Here is an 18,994-nt window from a genome sequence, read left to right on the forward strand (position 1 = left end):
AGCATTTAAAGGGAGGAAAGTGAGTATGTGTCCAAGTTTTGGACACCCCCTTAAATCTTTTTGAGTTTTGTTTTTGTTTGGGGGCCACACCTGGCAGTGCTCAGGACTTAACTCTTGGCTCTGCGCTCAGGGATCACTCCTTCCAAAGCTGAGGGGGCTTTTGGGTGCTGGGAATGAATCTAGATCAGCTGCATGCAAGATAAACACCTTACCTACTGTCCTATTACTCTGGTCCCTTTGCTCTTTTTGCTGATAAAGGAAAATATCTGAGGGCCTCGGAGATGACTCAAGTGGTCTGGCATCTGCCTTAGCATGTGCCTGACCCTGAATTCACTTCCTTCCTACTACCACATGCCCCCCAGAATCATTGGGTGTGGTCCTGATGTTGCCCCTAAACTTCCTTGAGTACCCCATTACTGGTCCAAGCACCGGACTGCCAGGCTCACAACATAAAGAAAAATGCCTGAGAATGAGCCCCACAGCCAGGCCGCTGTGTTCCAGCAGCCATCACAAAGCCCCGCCACCACCACCACCACAAGGAAGAGGGAGCAGGTAAATAAATACTTCTGGAAGCAACCTGACAGTATAGAGGTTAAAGATGCTTTATCTGAGTGAGCGATAGGAATAGAGCTAACTGGAGAGAAACATGCAGTTTCAATTTTCTGAAAGCATCTACCAAACTTCTAATCTTCTTTATGATTTTTCTAGAAATTACTGCCAGCTATTTTCCGGAAAAAGCTCGAGTTTCTCTTGTTGTCAGAAGACCTTCCTGGGGACATTCCAGAGGACATCCTCAAGGTGAGAGAGGGCCCTGGAGCTCCCAGCATGACAGTAATGCAACACACTCGGACCTGAGGGCTCTAACTGAGACCGAGACAGGTCCCCCAAAATGTTAGCTTTCTAGGTGTCAGGGCACGACCAGGGTAGGCTGAGGTCCTCCTGTGAGGGAGTGCAGAGGGAGGGTAAAACTATCTGATTTTAGAATTCTTAGAGGTGGATTTACCGGAAGCACCAAGTATAACTATGATTAAAGGTTTTTGTCCTTTCATCTAAAAGGAATATTTCTGTAAGTATTTAAATTGTGCCCTAGTGTCAGTGGGGAAAAAATAAAGGAAGAAAGGAACTAGCATGTGCTGAAAGGTTCTGGAACAGGTGTGCTGAGAGGGAGGGAGGGCAGGTGAGAAGGAGAGAGGAGGGAGTAGGAGGAGGGAGGGAGGGAAGGAGGGAGGGAGGGATGGGGGGGAGAGAGAAGAGAAGAGAGAATATATGTTACCTTACCTCTGGGGACAGATAGTACGTCTTTATGTTTGAATGTGTTTAAATAATCCTTATAATTACCTCAGAGGGGTGTGTGTGTATGTGTGTGTGTGTGTGTGTGTGTGTGTGTGTGATTTGGGGGAATCATAGCCTCTGGTGCTCAGGGGTTGCTCCTAGCTTGCTTAGGAGTCCTTGTGGTGCTAAGGATTGAACTGAGGTCAGCCACATGGAAGGCAAGTGCCTCGTTCCTGTGTCAGCCTAGTGTCTGCTCCCCTTTTCCCCTTTGGTTTATGAGTCTGCATTCCCTGACGTGTTCAGAATTGGGACAGGAGCAAGCTCAGCAGGGAAGTCCCGAGTCACTGAATTCGTCTTGCCTGGCTCTTGACTCCTCGGTCTGTAAAGGAAGTTAACTTTAATGTCTTCCTCTTAAAATTGTATAGATTGCATTCTGTTGTGACTCAGGTCCACACTTAACAACTATCGAAGTGTTGGTCACTGCTACTGTTTTATTCATACACCTGTAAACACTGAAATGAGAAAAGCACCACGGCATAGAGGTGACGACATTCTAGGTCTCCTCACCCCCTTTCCCTCTCTCTGTTCCCCGTTTAGGAGCTCTATGAGGCCCTCACGCAAGCCGCAGCCGACCCTGTGTTTGATGGCGACTCCAGTCGCACCCCTGAGCTCAGCTCGCAAGCGGTCTCTGTGCTCTGGGATCTCCTGGGGCAGGCCCCCCGGCCCGCACAGGCCCTGCTGGAGCTCCTCCTTGGAGAAGACGAAGGCGCTGGTCTCTGCGGCTCTCTGCAGAAGGCACTGGTGGGCCGGATTCTCGGGGCACTGCGGGCTTTGCAGGAGTCTGCCGCCACACCCCCCCATACTGTAGATGCCATCTACGGAGCCCTGCGGACTTTGCGGTGCCCTGCGGATCCACAGGGGCCTGAGCTCCGTGTCCTGTGTGAGGAGCTCGTGGCAGCCTGCAGGACAGAAGGGTCACCCCTGCGGGAGGAGCAGCTGCTGGGCTGCCTGCTGCACCGGGCTGGCCTAGGGCTAGTTTCCCTGTACGGCCACACCTTTGCCGAGAAGGACACAGAAAAGCCCCCAAAGGCCACCCCGTCAGGAAAAGGTATGTTTCTCCCACTGCTTCTCCCTGTGCACTGATAATTCCGTGAATAGAACCTCTTGGAAGTTCCTTTGGTCTAATGTCTGTCTTGTTGCTAGGGCGGTAGCGATAGCACAGCAGGTAGGGTATTTGCCTTACACACGGTGGACCAGGGTTCGATTCCCAGCATCCCATATGATCCCCTGAGTATACAGCCAGGGGTAATTCCTGAGTGCATGATCCAGGAGTAACCCCCGTGCATCACCAAATGCACATTTGACCCAAAAAGGGAAAAAAAGAAGTCTGTCTTGTTGGGGAGAAGCTAAGCATAAATGGGCTATTGATTTGTTTCCTTGTCACTGTCACTGTCCTCCCGTTGTTCATTGATTTGCTCGAGCAGGCCCAGTAACATTGTGAGATTTGTTACTGTGCTTGGCATATCGAATACGTCACGGGTATCTTGCCAGAGCACAAGTTTTGTTTAGTTGTTAAGATATGAAAGCATTAAAAGTGAAAAACTAGAAATGTAAAGTGTGTGTTAAAATGTTAAATGGAAAGGATAAAATTAAATCATGTCCTCTGGGGTGTAGGGGCATTGAGCCATCCTCTAGGGACCATACATGGTACCTGGGATTCGAACCAGGTTTGGCTGCATTCAAGGCAAGTGCCTTACGTCTTATACCTCTTATTTCATTGGCCCCTAAATTATCCACTTTTAGTAATTCCCTTCAAGTAGATCCCTGAGTTCTTTTGTCCTGAATTCATAATCTTTTTTTGTTTTGTTTCTGGTTTTTTGAGTAGGGGATTACACCCACCATACTCAGAGCTTACTCTGGTTCTGTGCTCATTTCCTGGCAGGACTTGGCTGGGGGGGGGGGGGGGGGGGGGGCGGGGGTGGAGCGCACATGGTGTACCAGTAATCAAACCAGTTTGGCTGTATGTAAGGCAAGCACCTCAACCACTCTACTATTTCTCTAGCCTCCTGAATCCATAATCTTGAATAAATTCCTTGCTTTCTATCACTATAGTGTGCTCAAGATTCATTACGTAAACCTATGCGTGGATTTTATAGTCTAAGACAGAGTGATAGAAATAAACAATACAGTAATAGCATTTCAAGAGCTTTCCATGAAACTTAAACTATGGAGAGGAAGAAAGAGTCTTTAAGAGATTAGTGTAGAAAACCCGGTTTAAGGTTTAAAAAGAGTAGGCTCTCACATCAGATGATGTTTCCAGTGGGTTCTGGTTTAGGAAAGAAGGACTTCTGCTTCCCCAGTAACCCCTTGGGTTTCATTTTCAGTCTCACCAGATCACCTCGATCCCGAGCGGACAGTTCTAGCCCTATTCTCCAATCCTGACCCAGCCCAGGCTTGGAAATCCGCCTATTTCTATTGCCTGGCCAACAACAAGCACTTCTTGGAGCAGATCCTGGTAAGTCTGACTTCATCATCCACCTTCCTACAAATACCCAGGAACTTCCCTGGGCCTTTAGTTCCTGCAACTCATTCCCACTTTTCTATCCAATACAAGGCTGTCCAGTTAACGGGGAGTCTTTGGGTTCTGTTAACCTTTTCCTCCCACAATAGAGCTTAGCATCAGTTTCATTCAACAGATGGTTTTGGTTTTTGGTTTTGTTTTGCTTTGTTTTTTGTCCTCATATCCTACACTAGGAGCTGGGCCTACAGCAGAAGTCCCAATCTTCAGAGAACATATTGCCTAGGGTTTTCATGACCATTTGGGGTGAGGTGGGGGCCCACTTCCAGCTGTGCTCATGTCTTACTCCTGGCTCTACACTCACTCAGGGATAACTCCTGGTAGTCCCAGAGACAGGGGCCTCATCCACTGTTTGATCCCTCCAGCCTACTATGCCCAGTTTTTAACTCAGCCAGCCACTGTCAGGAGCAGCAGGCCATGGGCATTCTTTTTTTTTTTTTTCTTTTTGGTTCACACCCAGCGATGCTCAAGGGTTACTCCTGGCTCTGCACTCAGAGATTACTTCTGGCGGTGCTCAGGGGACCATATGGGATGCCGGGAATCGAACCTGGGTAGGCCATATGCAAGGCAAAGGCCCTACCTGCTGTGCTATCACTCAAGCCCTGGTCACGGGCATTCTTCCTAGTGCACACAGCTGCCTGGAACACTTCCCTTGGCTTTCAGGTGACAGCACTCACGCTGTTGAAAGAGGAAGACTTCCCGAGTCTCGGCCACCTGCTCGATAGAGAGTTCAAGCCTCTCAGCCGACTACTTGTCCTCCTGGGCTGGACACACTGCCAGAGCCTAGATTCAGCCAAGAGGCTGCTCCACACAGTTCACACTTCCCAGGTAAACTCTCCGCCTGCTGCCCTAGCTGCCCTGAAAGTAAATGCTTTGAGGTTCTGGGCTGAGCCAGCACTCAGGGTCCTGAAGGTAGTGGCAGTCTCTGCCTCCGCAGAGCCTGAGTCTTTCTCTCTTCTTTCCCATCAATGCAGGACCGAGGCTGTGATAAACTCCTTGGGGATGCCTGTGAGGGGTTGTGGGCTCACCTGGAGGTCTTGGAGTGGTGTGTGCAGCAGAGCAGGTATGACCATGGCCCTTCCCCACCACTGGACACGTTTGGCCTTGTGTCCTGAGGAGGGGCCAATTTCCAGACATCCACCACATAAGTGTTGTGTGTTGACAAGTGCTGGCCAACAACTAGTCAGTGTCCCAACTATGAGAGCAGGATAGGAACTTAAGTTGTGATTATCCTCACCACAGGTCATGGTAAGAAAGCACGGCAGTAATCAAAAGAACAATGTCCATGTTTCCCCAGCGGGCACCGTATGCCCAGCTCCACTCTAAGCCCACTGTGTGCATGCTTTCATTTTAACCTCTCAGTAGATATCAGTACCATCCTTACTTTAAAGGTGGGCTGCTGAACGCCTGAGGTGTTAAATAACATGCACAGGGAATGCGGTCCATGGTGCTAGGCATGCATTATTCTGGACGGTACTTTTGTTCAGCCACTGTACATTAAGCCGCCTTTCCCTGGTAGCATAGCCTCAGGTCCTTCAACTCTTCCTGTTCTGTGTTCCTGTTTGGCTCTTCATACTTCACATGCTAACACTTACTAGAGTCAGCATGGGCAGAGGAGAAGTGAATGAGGGGCCCTTCCTCAAAAGGGTGTGGAAATATATATCAATTCTAAGCAAGGAAGAGTCCAGATGTTGGAAGGCATAATCGTAAGCTTTTTCTAGACCCTAATGACCTAAACAGGCTCTTTCTGGGTCCTTTCTAGAACTGACTTGATGGCTACACTATTCCCAGAAAGTATACTCCTGCTCAATCTCCGACCACCCAGAGTTTCTTAGCTGGGAAAGGGAAGCCTGTGGAGTTTGGACAGGTCAGAAAGAGAGAATCAGGATCAGTCTTCCTCGGAACAATTGTATAAATTGCCTCCCTTCTGTCCTCCCAACTTTCTCTTTCAGCAATCCCATACCAAAGAGAGATCTCTTGTGTCATTTACATGGTGGAGACAACCACTCCGTGCTCTACTCTCTCCATCATCTTACCAACCTTCCAGCACTCAGGGAGGAAGATGTCCTCAAGCTCTTACAGAAGGTGCCAGCCCAAGAAGAACATGGTGAGTTGGTGATCGAGTGATATGAGCAAGGTTTCTTCTTAGCACAGTCTTACACACATTTCTTCCAACCAGGGTATTAACTGCTGGGATTTATCAGAGGATTGGTCCAGTAGGTGCCCTTCAACCAGGATTGTTTGACGCAGTCAGATAATGGAATTTCAGCTCCTCAGATAATGGAATTTCAGCTCCTCCCCTCAGAGTGGGGCAGTGAATCCTGGGAGAATAGTCCACCATTATTTCCAATTTTCTGAACCATCCCTCAAGTCCGCCCCTACCGCAGACTCTCAATAATTTCTTTTATATTGCTTGTTATAAATTCTAAAAATGATCAAAATGTTTCCTTAAAAGAAAGTTAGGGGCTGGAGCCATAGAACAGCAGGTAGGGCGTTTGCCCTGCACACAGCCGACCTGGGTTCGATTCCCAGCATCCCATATGGTCCCCTGAGCATCACCAGGAGTAATTCCTGAGTGCAGAGCCAGAAGTAGCCCCTGTGCATTGCTAGGTATGACCCAAAAAGCAAAAAAGAAAACAAAAAAGAAAAGAAAGTTAGTGCAGATTATTGTCATGGAGCCATTAAGCCCTCGTATAAGAGATTGCTAACCTGTTGTTACAGGTTAAGCCTCGTGAGTTTATATTTTATTAATCAAAATTAGTTGCCTTCTACTTTATATTCCATCCAATGTGGTACTCCTGGTTTATCAGTATTGTAAAATTTGAGATGTTACACGGGTGTAAATGTGCTGTGTGCTTCAGGAATTCCAAAATTTTTAACATGATAATACAGCTGGAGTTAAAGTTTTAAGTAGGTGATAGCTTTGAGGCGTGAGCCTGATTGCCAGGGCTTCTAGAAGGACAGGGAGATGGGGTAGGTAGCCCATCCCCAACTTCCTGAAAGCCTGGAGATTTCAGCCACAAACCTGCATACCTGAGTTTTTCAACAGAATAATTTCTGGATGGCTCTCATCTTGAGCAGTGGAATCGGCCATAAGAGAAAAATTAGTGGAGGGATTAAGCAAGACCATACCAGTCTTGTATTCAGCTTGTAGGGTTGTCTTTCTTCATTTTGCTTTACATCTAATGTTTTTTCATTTGATTAAATTGTACATTTTGTCTGGAAAGAATCTGAACCAGATTAACAAACCCCATCCAAACAGTGATGCCCTTCTTTCCTCTTAAAGTTAAAAAAAAAATTTTAATGTGTAATCAAATTATTAAACACGTCAAAGTATTTTTTCAGCAAAGTTAGTATTTCCCCTCAAGATATTTATCTCAGTGCTTTCTCTAAGCAGAGTTTTTCAGTGTTTTAATTTTCTGTTACCTTTGCACTGTTGTTCGATCTGAATACAATTTAAATTTGTCTTGAAAATAATATGGCACAGTGGTAGTACACACACCAACCTTGTGTGAGAACCTAAGTTCAGTCCCCAACACCAGAAAGAGAAAAAAAAAGTATTTAAAAATAAAGGAAAGAGGGGTGGAGGGGAGGGAGAGAGGTGGGGTGGGGGTTGATGAGAGGGAAACTGGGGGCATTGGTGGTAGGAAATGTACACTGGGTAGAGGGACAGGTGTTGAAACAGTGTATGACTAAAACCCAATCACCACCACTTTTTAACTATATCTCACTGTGATTCAATTTAAATTTTTTTTTTTTAGAAATTAATAAAAGGGGAAATAGGTGTGGAAGGTGGCAGAGGAGTTAGAGGAATCTCAAATGCAGGGAACTCAAAGTTGAGCAAAAGACCAACAGGGATGAAGCTCAGAAGGAGAGACTGAGAAACATTGGTATCTCACTTCCTCCCACTGCTACTCATGGGTCCCGGAAAGCCTGGCGACAGGTTAGGGCTTCTCAATGGACCATTGATTCGAGGAAAATGCTAGGTGTCTCGCACAGCACTCACCAAGCATGGCATTTCTTGGGGGGTGAAGAGGGATCGCAAGTGGCAAGAGGTCTCAGGAAGCCCTGCTGGGTGCAACCTCTGCCCAGCCATGCCAGGCTCAGATGTTCTGCCCACTTCGCTCCAATGCAGATGCAGTCGACACCCTGGTCCCTGAGCACCTGAGCCAGAATCAAAACCTGACCCTCTACCAGAGCTTCTGTGCCATGAAGTACGCCATCTATGCCCTCTGTGTCAACTCACACCAGTACTCCCAGTGCCAGGAATGCAAAGACAGCCCCACTGAGGACCAGAATTTAACGATGGAGCCAGCAGATGACACTCTTTCCCTCCCAGGTACAGCACCTCCCTCCATCCCTGAGTAAGTAAGTAACTTGCCTAGCCAGTGAGTACTCATTTGGGTGAGTATGCCTTTCCATCAGGATTAGGGATGGCAGCCTTGTACCCAGGAGTAATCCCACCAATTTCTTTGTGAATCCAAAGGACTTGGGGGAAAGTTAGTGATTAGCTTAAGTTATCATTGACCCTGATCTTCTAGAGATATGTTTTCTATATGTTTTTGCAAACTATATTCCACAATAAAAATGATATATATTTCACAGCCTCCTCCACTTTGCACCTAGGCATGTAATGTTGTGTGCTTAGAGGCAAATATGTGTCTAAATGAGCTATAAATTGAAACTGCATTTTAGAAAACGGTATTTACCCTTCTTTGTGTCGTAAACTCAATTATTTTTCTATTTCATTTTTTTTTAATTTTTTATTTTATAAGTTACTTCACAATATTGGATTACATTTAATATTCAAATACCAATCCCACCACCATTACACCTTCCTACCACCAAACTCAGGATGTTTCCATCCCAAGCCCCAATCCTTGTCCCAAAACACAAACGAAAGAATATATTTTCTACTGTCTGTTATGAAGAACTGCTGAACATGCTTATAAAAAAGTGTTCATATAGAAAACAGAGTGAAGAATGTTCTATTTTGGCAGGAGCTATTAAGACATTTTATAGGATATTACTAACATGTTGTTAAAGTTTGGGTGATGTGAGCTTTGGTATATATGTCTGAAAATATGTATATATGTATATATATACATATATGTATATATGTGTATATATGTATATACATATATATATATGGGCTGGAGCAATAGCACAGCGGTAGGGCGTTTGCCTTGCACGCAGCCAACATGGCCGACTGGAGTTCGATTCTTCCACCCCTCTCGGAGAGCCCGGCAAGCTACCGAGAGTATGTCCCCTGCACAGCAGAGCCTGGCAAGCTCTCCGTGATGTATTCGATATGCCAAACACAGTAACAAGTCTCATGATGGAGACGTTACTGTGCCCACTCAAGCAAATCAATGAACAACGGGAGGACCGTGATATATATATACATATATATATTTATATATATATATATCACGGTCCTCCCGTTGTTGTATATGTATATATATATATGCCTTGTATCAGACCAACCCTGGTTTCCCTCTATGATTTGTTGCCTACTGTCTGAACCCCATCAAATATAGTGTGGCAATTATGGAAAATGGGTAGGGATGTGTCACATGGCCACTTTTCTGGCCACAAGTTCCAGGAGTATGTTCACTCATATATGAAGCTCAGCCCGAGCATGTAGAAAGCGACCTTGAGCATGGCGGCGGTTGGGTTGTGGAGTTGGACTGTTAGGGTTTGGTCCCTTGGGGCAAGGAGGACTCTCACCTGCCCTGCTCTGGGGCGCCCCAGGTGAAAACATCCTGGCATGGAGTTTGGTGGCATGGTTATGGAGACCTCATTTTATGTTCCTCATTTTTTTTTAATGTAAGGAGGATTTGGGGCCACATCTGGTAGTTTGGGGGCAACTGTCATCTTTGTGCTGGCAGGGAGGGGAGCTTACTCCTGCTGATGCTCAGGACCACTTTTCCACATGCAAGTGTGCCCTCAGCCCTTGGTGTCATCATCTCTCCAGCTCCTATTTCTTCTTTTTTTTTTTTTTTTTTTTTTTTTTTTGGTGGAAAGGGCTTTTGGTTGTGGGGGTTTGGGGGCCAGTCTACACCTAGCAGTGCTCAGGGAATTTTTTTTTCCCTTTATTTTATTTTATTTTTTTTTTACAGTTGTAGATTTACAATTTTTTGTGCTTTGGTTTCAATTATACAATGATCAGATACCCATCCCTCCACCAGTGCCCATTTTCCACCCCCATGGATAATATACCTCCCACCCCCATCCCCCCATCCCCCCTGTCTCTGTGGCAGGGCAATCCCCTGTGTTCTCTCTCTCCTTTTGGGTGTTGTGGTCTGCAAAAGAGGCATTGAGTGGCAAACATGTTCAGTCCATAGTCTACTTTCGACATGCATCTCCCCTCCTGGGAGGATCCTCCAAACACCCTTTATTTGGTGCTCCCTTCTCTATCTGAACTGCCCTTTCCTCTAGGATACCCGGCTGGCCTCTAAGTTATGGAGTAATCCTCCTGGTGCTGATCTCAGCTATTCTTGGGTATTAATCTCATACTTTGTTACTTTATATCCCCCAGATGAATGCAATCTTTCTATGTCTATCCCTCTCTTTCTGACTCATTTCGCTTAGCATGATACTTTCCATATTGTACCACTTGTATGTAAATTTCATGACTTCATCTTTTCTAAGAGCTACATAGTACTCCATTGTGTAGATGTACCAAAGTTTCTTTAACCAGTCATCTGTTCTTGGGCATTCAGGTTTCTTCCAGTTTCTGGCTATTGTAAAGAGTGCTACAATGAACAAACAAGTGCAGATGTCACTTCGACTATACATTTTTGCCTCTCTGGGATATATTACCAGGAGTGGTATTGCTGGGTCAAATGGGAGCTCAATTTCTAATTTTTTGAGAATCGTCCATACTGTTTTCCAGAAGGGCTGAACCAGTGGACATTCCCACCAACAGTGAAGGAGTGTCCCTTTCTCGCCACATCCACGCCAGCATCGGTTGCTTTTGTTCTTTTGAATGTGGGCCAGTCTCTGAGGTGTGAGATGGTATCTCATTGTGGTTTTGATCTGCATCTCCCTGATGATTAATGATGTAGAGCATTTTCTCATGTGCTTTTTTGCCATTCGGATTTCTTCTTTGAGAAAGTTTCTGTTCATTTCATTGCCCCAATTTTGGATGGAGTTGGATGTTTTCTTCTTGTGGAGTTTAACCAGTATTTTGTATATCCTGGATATCAACCCCTTGTCAGATGTGTATTCGGTGAATATCCTTTCCCATTCTGTAGACTGTCTTTGTATTTTGGTCACTGTTTCTTTGGAGGTGCAGAAGCTTCTTAGTTTAAGATAGTCCCATTTATCTATCTCTGTTTTCACTTGCTCGGCCAGTGGCGTGGCATCTTTGAAGATACCATTAGCTTCAATGTCATGGAGGGTTTTGCCAACTTTATCTTCAATGTACCTTATGGTTTCTGGTCTGATGTTGAGGTCTTTAATCCATTTTGATCTTACTTTTGTACATGGTGTTAGGCAGAGTTCTGAGCCTATTTTTTTGCATGTAGCCGTCCAGTGATGCCAACACAATTTATTAAAGAGGCTTTCCTTACCCCACTTCACATTACTTGCACCTTTATCAAAGATTAGATGAGCATATGATTGAGGGGAGATGTCAGTGTATTCAACCCTGTTCCATTGGTCTGCAGTTCTGCCTTTGTTCCAGTACCATGCTGTTTTAATTATTACTGCTTTGTAGTACAGTTTGAAGTTCGGGAGGTTGATTCCTCCCATTTTCTTTTTCCCAAGAATTGCTTTAGCTATTCGTGGGGGCTTATTGTTCCATATAAATTTCAGGAGTGTTTGCTCCATTTATTTGAAGAATGTCATGGGTATCCTTATAGGGATTGCATTGAATTTATACAATGCTTTCGGTAGTATTGCCATTTTGACAATGTTAAGTCTCCCGACCCATGAGCAGGGGATATCTTTCCATTTCCTCATGTCCTCTTTTATTTCCTGAAGTAGCGTTTTGTAGTTTTCTTTGTACAGGTCCTTTACTTCCTTAGTTAAGCTGATTCCTAGGTACTTGATTTTCTGGGGCACAATTGTGAACGGGATTGTTTTTTTCATGTTGCTTTCTTCTCTCTCACTGTTTGCGTATAGGAAAGCCATGGACTTTTGGGTATTGATTTTATAACCTGCAACTTTACTATACGAGTCTATTGTTTCTAGGAGTTTTTTGGTGGAAGTTATTGGGTTCTCTAAGTAGAGTATCATATCATCTGCGAATAGTGAGAGCTTGATTTCTTCCTTTCCTACCTGAATGCCCTTAATATCTTTTTCCTGCCTAATCGCTATTGCAAGTACTTCCAGTACTATATTGAACAGCAGTGGAGAGAGTGGGCATCCCTGTCTCGTCCCTGATCTTAGAGGGAAGGCTCTCAGTTTTTCCCCATTGAGGATGATGCTTGCTGTAGGCTTGTGGTAGATGGCTTTAATTATGTTGAGGAAGGTCCCCTCTATACCCATTTTGGCTAGGGTTTTCATCATAAAGGGGTGCTGGATCTTATCAAATGCTTTCTCTGCATCTATTGATATGATCATATGCTTTTTATCTTTTCTTTTGTTGATATGGTGGATTATGTTGATTGATTTCCGAATGTTAAACCATCCTTGTATCCCTGGGATGAATCCTACTTGGTCATGGTGTATGATCTTTTTGATGAGTAGTTGGATTCTATTTGCTAGTAGTTTGTTGAGGATCTTTGCATCTGTGTTCATCAGGGATATCTGCCTGTAATTCTCTTTCTTTGTGGTATCTCTGTCTGCTTTTGGTATCAGTGTGATATTTGCTTCGTAGAAACTGTTCGGAAGTGTTTTTGATATTTCAATTTCGTGGAAAAGCTTAAAGAGCATTGGGAGTAAGTCCTCTTTGCTCAGGGAATTTTTGTGGCTCTCTGCTCAAGAGTGATTCTTTACAGTGTTCAGGTGACATTATATTGTACTGTAGGTAAAACCAGGGTTGGTCTGATACAAGGCATGAACCTTAACCCTGGTACTATCTCAACCCCACCCCTGTTTTGTTTCGTTTTTTAATGCAGTCCTCTTAAGTTGATTCCAAGCATCACATATTGCTTTGTGAAAGATAAGAACCTAATTTTCCCCATTTTTGTTAGTAATATTTTTAAGATGTCTTCACTAGTTTCTTTGAAATGTTGCTTAGTTATCTTTTCCTTCTATCTTTGGAATAGACCTTCATATCTGAGTAGGTCTATGTAACATATATTGCTGGGGGCTTTGGTATGTGGCTTTTGCTTGTATGTGGTATGGAATGTTTACTGTAATTTTTGCCCAATGGGGCAGAGAATTTGAAACCATCTAAAGTATAGAAAAAAGTGATGATAAATGTTATTTTTGAATTCTAGTGTCCTGTAGATTCCTAACCTTTGATGTTTTTTCTCTGTTATTTTTATATATATATGTATATATATATGTATATATATATATATATATATATATATACTGCTTCTTAAAAGCTTTCAGGATCTTTTTCATGAGCATATAATTGCTTGTGTATCTTTTTTTCAACCTGTGTGCTAGGTATTTCGTGATCCCTTAGGGCCTAATGACTCATCTCTCTCAGATCTGGGAACTTAAATTTTTTTTATAGGTTGTAGATAACTATAGTACAGCAGGTAGGGCATTTTCCTTGCACACAGCCAACCTGACCAACCCGAGTTCGATTCCTCTGCCCCTCTTGAAGAGCACGGCAAGCTACCAAGCGTATCTCGCTCACACAGCAAAACCTGGCAAGCTACCTGTGATGTATTCGATATGCCAAACACAGTAACAATAAGTCTCACAATGTTACTGGGCCCGCTCGAGCAAATCATTGAACAATGGGCGGACAGTGCTACAGTGCTACAGTGCTTGTTTGTTTGGTTTGGGTTCTAGGGTACCAGGGCTATACCCCACAGTACTGGGAAGTAGAGGGGTTAGGGAAAAGAGAATATGCCACATATTTCCAGAAATAAAATGTAGGGCCTCTTACATGCCAGACGTATGATGATCCATCTAACCCTGTGGCCTAGCTCCCCAGCTCCACCAGTGAGTATTCTCTAAGAGCCTTGGGTAGATTTTATTTCCAGGCATCTTTTTGGGCAATGGGGAAAGTGGACTATATCCGATGGTGCTCAGGAGCTGTTTTTGGTGGGTGCTGGGGGACCATCTGCAGTGACTGGGAATTGAACCAGGATCAGCTGCATGTAAGGCATGTGCTTTAGCCTCTGTACTATCTCTCAGCACCAGCGTATGATCACCCATAGTGTCACAGTGGGGGAAAAAAACAGTATTCAGGTGTAAGGACTGTCTGTGCTGCCTTCATCCCAGGGATAGAAGTATGCGGTGCTTGTCAGAGATGAGGAGTAATAGGATACTGAAAAGGGGGGGTAGGTTGGGAACTGGAGAGATAGCAGAGGAAGTAAGGTACTTGCCTTGCATACTGCGGACCCAATTTAATCCCCAGTACTGCACATAGTACTAGTATATACATAGATCCCTAGTACCCCAGGCACTACCAGGAGTAAACCCTAAGGAGTGTGGTGGCTGTGACTCAAACCCCCACATACACATAAACATACTTACTACAGAAGCAGGAGCAGGGATCAAGGAGATGCTCAAGGTGCTGAGCATAAGCTTTGCATGCATGATACATGGTTTGGTTCCTGGCACCACATACTCCCTGCAGCCCCTCCAGAAATGAGCCCCAATACTGAGCTAAGAGTAGCTCCTCAGCACTACCAGGTGTGGTCCCCCAGACAAAGAAAAAGCAGGAACAAAACAGTGAACGCTTGGTAAGCTTTACTTTAAGTTAAAGCTGCAAAGTCCAACGCCCATCAAGAAGGTCGTGGCTGGATAGCATTTTCCTTTGGTCCGGCCCTGCAGTTCCCCCTCATCATTAACCCATGAGCAAGTTTAGGCCATGAGAGTGGTGTCTGGCAAGTCATGTTTCTCATATTTGGTTTTCTCTGACCCTTTCTCTCCCACGCTGCCTCTATAGGTGCTTCGGATCTCTTCTCGACATACCTGGCCAGGTGTCAACAGTACCTATGCAAGGTTCCCGACTCTCTGCGCCTGGAACTTCTAGAAAACATCTTCTCCTTGCTCCTGATCACATCTGCCGATCTTCACCCGGAGCCTCCCGTGCCCGAAGACTATGCAGAGGATGATGACGTGGAGGGGAAGGTCCCCAGCGGCTGGAGGTCCCCAGCAGAGAGCCCTCAGCACACGGCACAGCCCGAGAGGAAGTCAGAACGGGCAGCCCCGGGCATTTCCAGGAGCCTTGCTTACCCCGTTCCAGGCTGTGCGGAAGCAGAACCAAAAGACCCGCGGCCTCGCGGGGACAGTTTTTTGGACCTCAAGCACTTGACTCGCGGCATCACTGGGTTCCTGGCCAATGAACGAGCACTAGGAGCTTTCCTTGGGCTTCTCCAGGAGCAGCTGGATACACTCAGTGGCTGTGTCCCCACGGAGAAGCTGGAGCTGCCAGGAGGCCCGAGCTCCTCAGGAAGCAGAGCCGGACTGCAGAGCCGCCTGCACCGCTTCTCCAAGATTCTCTCAGAGGCCCAGTGGAGGTACAAGGTGGTGACGAGCAACCAGAGATCAGGTGAGAGGCGGTGACAGCACTGGTGGGTCCAGAAAGGGAGAAGGGAGGACAGTATGGGAGAGCCTGGGACACACGCAATGCTGAGTCCCGTCAGGATACAACCAGGAATGGTTGTGTAGGAATGACGCCCTGGGTTTGTTCTTCCAGAGGAGCAGCCTTCTCGAAGACACCGGCCCATTATTCCACAGCACCCGGGTCTTCGTCGTGGGCGTCGGTCGAGAAAGAGCCGTGCAGGTAAGCTGAAGCACTCTCCACAGCCTTGTTCCCACACTTAGGGCCAGTGGTCCATTGCCACTTTCTGATTTTTATTACAATAAAACGCAACAAACAGAATTACCTAAGAGTCCCCCCTCCCTCTTCCCAAGGGAGCCCTAAGTTTCTTACAGATCTTTCAGAAAGCGTGTGTGCAGCACAAACATGCATGTTCTTTTACCTGTGTGAATGCATCCTACCGTGTATATATGGAATTGCAATTTGCCCTTTTTTTTTTAAGTCCTCTATAAAAAAAAAAAGGCATACCATGCTAAACATGGAGAGCTTACTTTTAGCATTTACTGTAAAACTGCCTTAGTATCCCAGTGCCAGATATAATCTGCTCATGGACAATTATTTCTAGCTTTTACTGTTATAAGCAGTGCGATAATAAGAAACCTTGTACATTAATTTGAGACTAGCCCATGTGTGTAGGATAAGTCCCTTAAGCGGTACAGTACCATAGCAAAGTCATGACGTGTGAATATAAAACATGCATCAATATTATCAAATTGCCATAAAAAGTATTCCAATTTACATTTCCATGAGCTATATGGGAGTATCTGTGTGCACAAATATTTGTTGACAGTGGTAGAATCAAAATTTTAAAATATTTGATGACTTAAAATACTAATGATATATTATTTTAATGTTAATTTTTAAATTGAATGTCTTTTTTATTTTTTTTTACCTCTTTATAATTTTTCTGTGAATTCCTGTTCAGGTCTGGGGTTTATATATTGCATTGGGTTTATCTTTCTTACTAAAATTTAAATAGCTTTTTATACTGTTGCACTATAGCACTGTCCTCCCATTGTTCATCCATTTGCTCAAGCGGGCACCGGTAACGTCTCCATTGTAAGACTTGTTGTTACTGTTTTGGTGTCTATTGAATATACCACGACGAGCTTGCCAAGCTCTGCCGTGCAGACAGGATACTCTTGGTAGCTTGCCGTGCTCTCTGAGAGGGACTGCTTTTTATATATAAAGCTTTTTATACATCACTGTCACTGTCACTGTCCTCCCGTGATCGTGATCATGATTTTTTTATTAAAACTCCATGATTTACAAAGTTGTTCATAATAATACTGTTTTGGTGTTCCAACAAAAAACGTGTGACTTTTTTATTTTTGCTTTTTTTTTTTTTTTTTTTTTTTTTTTTGCGTCACACCCAGCAATGCACAGGGGTTACTCCTGGCTCTGCACTCAGGAATTACTCCTGGCGGTGCTTCTGGGATCATATGAGATGCTAGGAATCAAACCCTGGTCTGCCGAGTGTAATGCAAATGCCCTACCCTCTGTACTTTGGCTCCAGCACCACCAATGTGACCTTTTCCCTCCACCAATGTTACCAGTTCTCCTCCCAACCCCAACCTGCCCCCTTGGGCACATAACAAATATATTTTATATTGCTCTCTTCAACCAGATTTAAAGAAATGGCAAATAGATTGATCAGAAAATAAATCAGTAAGAGCCAATTTGTGATTGTTATATGATTTTAACTTCTGTCACTGTCACTATCCTCCCGTTGTTTATCGATTTGCTCGAGCAGGCCCAGTAATGTCACCATTGTGACACTTGTTACTGTGCTTGGCATATCAAATACGTCACGGGTAGCTTGCCAGGCTTTGCCGTGAGGGCAAGACACTCTCGGTAGCTTGCCGGGCTCTCCGAGAGGGGCAGAGGAATCAAACCCGGGTCGGCCATGTTAATTAAAACCATTTAATACAATATAATAGAATGCCTGAAATACTATATTTTCATTTACATAGGTAAGTTTCAACTCTGTACTCTAAAATATATTGTATTAAATGTTATCTTAAACTTGGATCTCATTATGATAATAACCATACCCGAACTGTCATTAATAAAAAAAAATTTTAATTCTTTGCTAATATATTTTGGAGTTTGCATAAAATAGGTAAGACCTACATATGTAAAATTTCCCACTTTATACTTTATTTAAACACTGTGGTTTACAAAATAGTTCATAATGATTTGTTACAAACATTCAATATTCTAACACCAATCCCACCACTGCTATCAACTTCCCTCCACCATTGTCTCCAGTTTTCCCAACCATCCCTCATGCCTGCCCTCATAGCAGGATTTATTTTATATTGCTTTTTGCCAATCAATTTCTAACAGAATGATCAACAATATTTTTTAAGAGAAAATTAGTGTATTATTGTATCTTGCATGGAAATACAAAGTCTTTGTAAGAGGGATTACTAAAATGTTGTAACAAGTCTTCTCTTTTAATGTTTTTGTTAGTGAAATTGGTTAGCTTCTGTGCTACATCCCATCCAATCTGGTTTGCTCCTACTGGATTATCAGTGTTGTAGAGTTTGGAGTTGTTGCGTGGCATTTGTGGCTCTGAAAAAAGCCTGGAGATTTCAGTCACAGAGACCCTTATACCTATTTTCTGGGCATGTTAATTTCTCGGTGAGGGTCAGTCCCAAGAAGTGAAGTCCAGCCAGAGGCAGTGTCTTTGAAGTGTGGGAGTGAGCAGGCAGCTGCCTGGACTTTGTTTGGGCAGGCCCTGGTCCACCCCCCTCTGGAGTGCTCTCGATGTCTCATCCATGAGCTTGTGTCCAAAATTTTTTGCAGCTAGTTTATCTCTTTTGAGTAGATGCACTTACATGGCACTAGAGGTGATTTGTCAGTAGTAAATTTATAGATAATCAGATTTGTATTCTGACTTTTGATGCTGGGCTTTATTTTTTATTTATCAGTTTATAACATTTTGTAATTTCAGAGGCTTAGTTTAACACCTCTATAAGTATATAATTCTCACCACTCCTGACACCAAAGTCCCAGAGCCAGCCACTACATCCCCAAAACTCCCGCTGTCTGATCCTACCAGCCCTCACTTTTCCCTTCGGCAGCCAGCATCATTTTCAGAATCTAGAAGTTAGGTTGTTTGTGGGTTTTTTTGCCAGTATGTTAGTTTTAGTTACTCCTGTTCCATATATGAATAAATCCGTCTGGTAAATTCTCTTCTTCTTCCTATTTCTCTTCACTGGACATAGTAATTATTTTTTTAACTTTTCTCAGTATTGATAGTGTTCAGCTGACAGTTGGGGGTGGGAGGCGTGTCTTGAACATTTAGGGGGCTCCTGTGGCCTCACGGGTTGTAAAGAACCGGGAGAAGCCACTGCCCCAGTGAGCTCTGGGAGATACTAAGCCTGTGGTCTCTAGGATAGATTTGGGGTTTGCTGTAGAAGAAGAAAGAGGTATAGTATCCAATTATCCTTTCT

General features: G+C 44.3%; 1 protein-coding gene across 1 annotated transcript in view; it reads left to right on the plus strand.

Moving 5' to 3' along the window:
• Positions 1 to 18,994, plus strand: part of ZFYVE26 (zinc finger FYVE-type containing 26) — a 78,370-nt gene that overhangs the window by 11,292 nt on the left and 48,084 nt on the right. The window contains exons 4-12 of the mRNA XM_056133861.1: positions 709 to 798; positions 1,870 to 2,380; positions 3,657 to 3,787; positions 4,514 to 4,678; positions 4,825 to 4,913; positions 5,803 to 5,957; positions 7,986 to 8,189; positions 14,877 to 15,482; positions 15,630 to 15,716. Coding sequence (XP_055989836.1) covers positions 709 to 798; positions 1,870 to 2,380; positions 3,657 to 3,787; positions 4,514 to 4,678; positions 4,825 to 4,913; positions 5,803 to 5,957; positions 7,986 to 8,189; positions 14,877 to 15,482; positions 15,630 to 15,716 — 2,038 coding nt within the window. The remainder of the gene's footprint in view (positions 1 to 708; positions 799 to 1,869; positions 2,381 to 3,656; positions 3,788 to 4,513; positions 4,679 to 4,824; positions 4,914 to 5,802; positions 5,958 to 7,985; positions 8,190 to 14,876; positions 15,483 to 15,629; positions 15,717 to 18,994) is intronic.

Source organism: Sorex fumeus, unplaced genomic scaffold (genome assembly GCF_029834395.1).
Source record: "Sorex fumeus unplaced genomic scaffold, SorFum_2.1 ptg000098l, whole genome shotgun sequence".
In the NCBI taxonomy this organism is placed as follows: domain Eukaryota; kingdom Metazoa; phylum Chordata; class Mammalia; order Eulipotyphla; family Soricidae; genus Sorex; species Sorex fumeus.